This window comes from Lepisosteus oculatus, chromosome 17 (assembly GCF_040954835.1).
Source record: "Lepisosteus oculatus isolate fLepOcu1 chromosome 17, fLepOcu1.hap2, whole genome shotgun sequence".
Lineage (NCBI taxonomy): Eukaryota > Metazoa > Chordata > Actinopteri > Semionotiformes > Lepisosteidae > Lepisosteus > Lepisosteus oculatus.
The window spans coordinates 2890138-2898073 of NC_090712.1; the positions used below are offsets into that span (position 1 = coordinate 2890138).

The 7936-nt window shown below is 40.9% G+C and overlaps 1 protein-coding gene across 1 annotated transcript; it reads right to left on the reverse strand.

Moving 5' to 3' along the window:
* Window positions 1–260: 260 nt before the first annotated feature.
* On the reverse strand, window positions 261–6182 carry sult6b1 (sulfotransferase family, cytosolic, 6b, member 1). The gene is made up of 7 exons (XM_006638411.3): window positions 5903–6182; window positions 5014–5141; window positions 3760–3849; window positions 3287–3413; window positions 2957–3051; window positions 1464–1620; window positions 261–765 (listed from the first exon to the last, which is right to left on the reverse strand). The coding sequence occupies exons 1-7, from the start codon at window positions 6093–6095 to the stop codon at window positions 638–640; spliced, it is 918 nt and encodes a 305-aa protein (XP_006638474.2). The 5' UTR covers window positions 6096–6182; the 3' UTR covers window positions 261–637.
* Window positions 6183–7936: the final 1754 nt, after the last annotated feature.

Genomic DNA, 7936 nt, shown 5'->3' on the forward strand with positions numbered 1-7936 from the left:
AAAACAGTCCAGTCTATACAGTCTCTATTGTACATCTACTGTACAAACAGAGGTGACCACCCTTATTATCCTTAATCTCCTTAAGCAAATGTTTTTACTCCAGAGTAACTTTTAAAGGTATGGCACAGTTCGTTGTGAGGCCTCAACATAACTGGGATTGCTAGAGCACTTTATGGTGTACTGGGACAATCCTCAGAGAACCTGAGATAATGAACCTACAGTATGTTCCAAACCCTTACATACAGTACAGTACAAATTAGTTTTTATATTAATTTTATTTAGCTTCAAATGAGGTACAAAAATGTTTGCCTACATAGCATACAACATACAATAGTAATTATTATAGTACCACTTTTTAAAAACAAATTCTATTTCACATGAAAAGTTGTCACATTATGTATATGGTATATGTATTCACAGATATTGAAAGTTTAAAAAATATCCAAAACACCCAAAGTAACAAAATCACTTCAATGCTACTACAGTACATATATTTATGAATGTGTTAGGGTGTATGGGTTATTTCACATGAATATTAGAAGTCCCAGTTTCTCTCGTGCTCTAGCCTTCAGTCCTCCAGATCTGTCCTCCATGTGTCTCTCCAGGCGGTGGCTGGGAGCTGCTGGCCCTGTCTGCACTACTTGCAGTAGACATCATACTGCAGCTGAGCCCCCAGCTTTGTCCCGGCAAGAAACTGCTCAAACTTGGCATCCATCTCCTGGCTCTGCGCGTCGCTGAACTGGTTTTTCCAGTCTCCCACCTCCCCTGCAGAGGAGATCACAGTAAGAAAGATATTCAGCAGCGTGTGGACCCTTCTGGATAGGAAACAGCTGATAGGATGGTAAAAGAAGAGAGGAGTGGTGCTTTAAAGGGGTAAGGTTCACACTAAAAGCACTTCTCTGAGACAAAACTTTCAAAATTGTATTTTGTACTGAGATGACACAGTTGAAAGAAATGATGCTTTTTGGGGTTCAAGCAGCCCTTTTTTACAGTACATATAGCTCTAACTCCAAACAGCGCCCAACTGTTAGTAAGTCATTCTGTGGAACAGTGCTAAACGTTTTCATATACTTTGTACTTTACCCATCCTCATCAGATTTGCCTGCAGACCACCCTGACAGCCCTGCAGATGCCATTACTACTGTTTGTCTTCCTGAAGGCCCTTGTTTGTTATATGGAGAATTAAAATCAAAATAGCTCTTGCTGGTTTCCAGCTTTGCTCAAGTTAACATCACAATCAACCTTGTGTGGTACCTTTGAACTGAATTAGCACAGGAATGACACTCAGAGCTCGTTATAATTTCTGTTCTCAAAACATGAATACATTGAATTTTAAGACCTTAAATGCAGAAGCTAACACCAGACTGCTCTTCAGCTCCCTTCCTAGTGCCAGATTCTTATGTTAATCCAAAACCTGAGTAGTGTACTGACGATGACACAGATACATTGCAAAACGTTTTTACCTTTCCTGAAAAAGACATTGCTCATTGGACCATGTGAGTTCTTGGAGTTTTCCTTCATGGCTTTGAATGTGCTCTCTTGAGTGATAGTCTGGATCTGCTCCTCGCTCAGGCTGCAGTTGAAGAAACTCGCTATCTGCTGTACTGCTTCACTCAGGTTCTACATTGAAGACAAAGGCAGATAGTCACACATCTTTCAGTTACAATACTGAATTGGATTTGTTCATTTACAGGCAAAGTCATGTGGCATGTAGAATGTAGCTCTACCTGTGGATGACACTGTACTTGAATTTCCATCTAAATTTAAGAATTTGGGGATGATTTTTGATCCAGGCTTGACATTTGACCCACAAGTGCAAAATATTGTAAAAACACCATTCTTCCATCTCAGAAATATTGCCCGACTACATCCTGTATTGTCCCTGACGGTAGCAGAAAAACTGGTCAACGTACTGTATGTGTCTTTTCTAGACTTGATTACTGCAATGCCCTACTCGCTGGGGTATCTAAATCCACACTGACCAAACTCCAATATGATCATAATTCGGAAAGCCACAATCCTAACCAGGTCACGTGCAAGTGTTTGAATTACTTCTGTCCTGGAGTCCTTGCACTGGCTTCCTTTCAGGTTTCGTGTCGACTACAAAATCCTCGTGCTCACCTATAAGGCTGTACAGGGCTTGGCACCTCAGCACCTGTCTGATTTACTATCCTCCTACCTCCCACCTCACAACCTTCAATTACCTGACTCTGGGCTCCTGTTTGTCCCAGAAGCTTGTGTAGTTTCTATAGGTGATGGGCCTTCTCTTGCTTCTCTACAAAGCTGTGGAATTCTGTCCCCAGGAATGTCTACCCTCAGTGCATCCAAATACAGACTCAATACCTTCTTCTTAAAGAAAGGCTTTTATTTAATTGTTTTATTGTCCCCGTTCCTTACATCTCTTACTACATTTCTACTTTACATTTCTTGTGTTTTATTTGTGCTAATTTGTTCTCTCCTGTCTTTTTGTACTATTTTCTTTTGTTTTAACTGATTTTTATACATTTCCTGCACTTTGAGAGGCCACTTTCGAAGGCACTATATAAAATCAAGTTTATCACTATCATCAGAAAGGAATTGCAATAAAAAGACCACTATTACTGCAAACCATGAACTCACTGATCCAGTTTCCAAGTTTCTAAAGTACCAGGTTCAAAGAAACTAATGGCTTTTAATCATATTTTGCCTTGTTCTGACTTCTTCTTTTCTTAGTTGTTGCAATGAGAAGAGGCCTTTGAGCCCATCTTATTCATCTAGTCTTTTAGCAGCTCAGAGAATTAACTAATTTTCTAACTATACTAGAATCATTTATATAAATGGAGAGGGGCTAGGGGCTAGAACTACAATGGGTCTCTGTGGCACACCTACTGCTTACATCAGCCTGGTTAGAGGTTAGAGGTTATACACACAGCTAATCACTCCAGGGTTCAGCTCTGGAGTTGAGAAGCAGACTCACCTCCTTCAGGTACTCGTAAGTCACGACCATTACATTGGGATTGTCCATGTGCTCTTCCCAGGCAAGGGCATGGTCAAAATAAGAGCCCCAGGGAACTGCCGAAAGCAAAGGAAGATCTCTTACAACAGAGAAATGAAACGCGATGTAGAGTACATCAGACAGGCCATTTACAATAATTAGATTTTTACTGTCAATTAGTTCAAAATGCCCATGCAAGAAGGATTCAGTACTGGTATGCTCTGCTCATCATGTCCCAACTGTGGTCATTTACTAGTTTACTAATAGATTTGCTATTTTGCTAATGGATCAAATCGTGATTCCTTCTATTACCTTCTCCACTGATAAAGTCTGAGAAGAACTTGTCCCAGGACTCCGCAGTTGGCAGAACAGGGTTGCCGTTGGTGAAGTGGAAGAAGGAGACAGCCGTGTCTTTAGGGTTGCGGAACACCACCAGAATCTGGGGAAAGATATCGCATTAATGATGGTCCAACACTGGTCCAAGGTCCCAAGAGGTGCAGGCCCATCGTGCAGATCAGGGGTCTCAGTCTATGGTTCTGGGGGACCCCTGTGTCTGCTGGTTTGTGTTCCAACTGGGCCCTGAATCCCCAGTGCTGATTGGTGCCTGTATCTGATCTGCTTGCTGCATAATGCTACTGCATCTGGTGTTGGTGGACCAGTGAGCTTTCCTTTGGATCAGAATTTCCCAGCTACTGCCTCTGTGTGGTAACGGTGTAGTGGGCAGTAGGAGATGTCATCCTTCAAATGGGATATTATAGATCTCTGCGTAAAAACCATTTGCTGACCTTTGTTTTCTTCTCAAAAAAGGATTTGGGAAAGTTCTGCGGGGGCACATGAGTTCCCACAACTCTTGGAGAAGGTGCTGCAGCCAATGTCTGGAAAATAAAATGACAGCGGATTAATGTCTAGATTAGAGCACCAGACACCTCCAAAGTTAGCTTAAAAGAATAATTCTCTTCTTCGGAGAACTGTGGGGTGAATACCAAAGTATCACCAACCATATTAGCTCATAATGAAACTTCCTAGTACAATGCAAGGCTGATTATTCTTCTGATTTTAAGGTCAAAGGTAATATAGAAGATCTAAAGTGACAAGGTCACACTGCTTGTTACCTTTAGCATTCAGCACAGCTGTAATTTACCCCCTCGTCACATTCCAGAGCAGAAGAGGCGCAGAAATACCGAATCTTTTCTGGGGTAATTTCAGTGACATTCCTAATAAGCTTATTGCTTGCACAAGTTTTTTTGCCAGTCACATTATCTTTTCGTCTCATTGTAATAATAATAACAACATTGTAATGTGTAGCTTCCCAAATCACCAATGCTCCCTTGATACTTGTGAGCTTTTGTTGATCTCTTTGTCGTGGCATACAGAGGTGGTAGTGGCCACACCTGACCCTCTGTGCCAGTCTGTGTGGAGTTTCATTTTCTTCCCATGCTCCCCTCGTAGGTTTTTCTGGTTACTCCAGTTCTCACCTACTTAGCATAGATACTGTATGCTGGCATACAGGCTTGAATTGCTGCACTGCATTGTCCATTCAAGGCTCATTCCTATGAGGAGGGCTGGGCTCTCCACCTAATTACTTCCACATGGGCTGAGAGGTCTTCAGGCCTCTGTTGCCTCTGTCTGTTCTGGTTACAGCTCGTCCTTCTGGACCCCTTTCAAGTATTACTCAATTCCAACAATCTGATCTGTCAAGCATAATAAAGTTATGATTGAAGGGGTCCAAAGATTTTATCCTGGGGAATTCGATCGACCCACCTGACAGCTGGTTGACCATACTTCAGTTCCAAGTTCATAACAGGGGCGTTTGATAAAATGTGAAGTGTGTTCTCAGCAACTTCTGAAGTTCCAAATACAGTGCAAGACTGCAAACCGAAGACTAGCTACTGTACATTTTTTTATCACCTGTTCGTAAGAAACAATGTCTTCTGAAACAACTGAGATCCCAGCGTGGGAGAAACAAAATCTGTAAAGCCTGTCAGAGGTGAAGTGTGTGAAGTCATATTTTGAAATTTAAAAATTAGTTTTTCGCAAACCTTTTGTTTCGCCGGATCAAGGAATTCCAGCATTGGAGGAAACTTAGGGTGATTGTTTGGATTTTCATTTGAACGACCTGTGGCAGCAGCTACAATTTTATGCAGCACTCCTATCATCCAGTTAAACCCTGGAGTGAGACAATACAGAGTGAGAACACAGTGTTATCAGCCAAACAGCCAAGTTGAAACTGCCGATGAAACATTTACTCAGGAAAAACCCACATACGTCTTACAAGTGTTGTAGTGTAGTGCTGTAGCCTAGTTTTCACAACGGGGCAGAGCTCTGGGACTGTGGAGGTACAGTATTGCCAAATAGTTCGCCTTCCCCTTCTGTCTGCTTGCATTTCTGTGTGTGTATCCCTGCATCCTGTTGTGAATGCTGAATATTACTGAATACTACTTGGCATATTTTATGTTCTTATTTGCAAGATGACTCTTAAAAGGTTCATTTGTTTAGGTTAAGTTTGGAAGGTACGTGTTTGTTTGTTTTTAAAGCAGCAGGGGGACCCTTTCATTCCATGAATTCCACTTTCTCACATTCCATTCTCTCCCTCTTTTTCAGTCTCTGCTGTGAGCAGCAGTCTCACCCCCTGCTCTTGATTTAGAGAGAGCGATCTAAAGAAGGACAAAAGTTCTGGATTTAAGGGAAATCACTGTTCTTTGACACTGAGGTTTTACAACAGACTGTTGAGTGTATTTGTCTACTTAAAACAAATAGTTAAGCTGCTGTTAAGTGTTTTACATGCTGTGAAGAAATCCTGTTAAGTGTGTGAAAAGTGTTTTCTGTGCTGTGTGACAACACATTTTCTTGTAATCGTGTTTTGTGCAATTTTATGTTTGTTTTTTTAAATCTGAGAGCAGGAAAGAAAAAGACTCCCTTCACACTCACCACACTTTGGGTAAGCTGCCAGCATAATGTCGTCTTCTCTTGCTTCAAAAGTCTCCAGCGCTTTGAGATTCTCAGGACTGCACATGACAGTGGGATACAACAAGCCATTGTAACGATAAAGCTTGTCTTCTTCTTTCATGTGTTTGGCTGCCTCCATCCTTTTAGTCAATTCTGTCTGAAATGCTTTGTTCATGTTGATTTTGCTTCAGAGGGCTGGAGTATCCACGGACTGATTTCAGTGTGACTGTCTTGCTGAAGAGCCAGTGTAAAAGGCTTCACTCAGGATCCTCCTACTGAGAAAGTAACCCCTCCCACCCAGGCAGAGCTTGCGTGAGAAGCAGAAGCAGTACACAGGCAAGCTCTGATTTCCTGCAGTGATTTCAAACAGCTTTTGCTGGTTTAGGGCATGATTAATTGTCCCTTTCTAAACCTGCCATTCACAAATGGTGCTTAAGCAACAACCAAGTAACACGAATTAGGCTTCCACTCTTTTTAATAAAAAAAACGTTTTCAATCAATTGGGGCTTTTCCTCTTTTGGAAAAGTAACTTTTTTTATTCATCATGAAGTTTATTATTACATGTGTTTATCCAATGGAAAAGAAACTTTGACGCAATGAAGAGCAGCCAGACATTACTGTAATACTTCATTTTCCATTAATCTGCGTTTTTGTCACCGTACATTCTATTTAAAATAAAAAGGTTTTACTTTTCATATATAAATTCACAGTTTCAAAAAATCCAAAATACTCTTGAATTTATAAATAAAATCACTTCAATGCTACTACAGTACATATATTTATGAATGTGTTAGGGTGTATGGGTTATTTCACATGAATATTAGAAGTCCCAGTTTCTCTCGTGCTCTAGCCTTCAGTCCTCCAGATCTGTCCTCCATGTGTCTCTCCAGGCGCTGGCTGGGAGCTGCTGGCCCTGTCTGCACTACTTGCAGTAGACATCATACTGCAGCTGAGCCCCCAGCTTTGTCCCGGCAAGAAACTGCTCAAACTTGGCATCCATCTCCTGGCTCTGCGCGTCGCTGAACTGGTTTTTCCAGTCTCCCACCTCCCCTGCAGAGGAGATCACAGTAAGAAAGATATTCAGCAGCGTGTGGACCCTTCTGGATAGGAAACAGCTGATAGGATGGTAAAAGAAGAGAGGAGTGGTGCTTTAAAGGGGTAAGGTTCACACTAAAAGCACTTCTCTGAGACAAAACGTTCAAAATTGTATTTTGTACTGAGATGACACAGTTGAAAGAAATGATGCCTTTTGGGGTTCCAGCAGCCCTTTTTTACAGTACATATAGCTCTAACTCCAAACAGCGCCCAACTGTTAGTAAGTCATTCTGTGGAACAGTGCTAAACGTTTTCATATACTTTGTACTTTACCCATCCTCATCAGATTTGCCTGCAGACCACCCTGACAGCCCTGCAGATGCCATTACTACTGTTTGTCTTCCTGAAGGCCCTTGTTTGTTATATGGAGAATTAAAATCAAAATAGCTCTTGCTGGTTTCCAGCTTTGCTCAAGTTAACATCACAATCAGCCTCATTTGGCACCTCTTTCAGAAACTGAATTAGCACAGAAATGACCCTCTGAGCTTTTCATCCTTTCTTTAGAAATGATTTTTTTTTAACTTAACAATGGATGAATTTACAAATACAATATATACAATACAAAGTAAAATAATGTACAGCTTTCAACTTTCATTCTTTTGATTATATTATTTTTTATATAATGGACTATTTACATTGTGTCAACATGGATGGGAGGTTACCACTAGAAAAATAATCAGCAAAAACACAACAAATAACCAACAATCTAGACAAAACATTGCTTTATCCTCTTTCACAGAAGAAAATCAGGTCTCAATGGAGACAGAAACCTAATCCAGGCTTGCTGGTATTTGCTAAACCTTTCTGCTTGTAACCTAAGAGAAAAGGTGATCTTTTCCACTATACTGTATAAATCTCTGTCACAATATTGATCCATTGTTCTTATGTTGGGGGATATTTAGTAAACCATTTTCTTGTGAT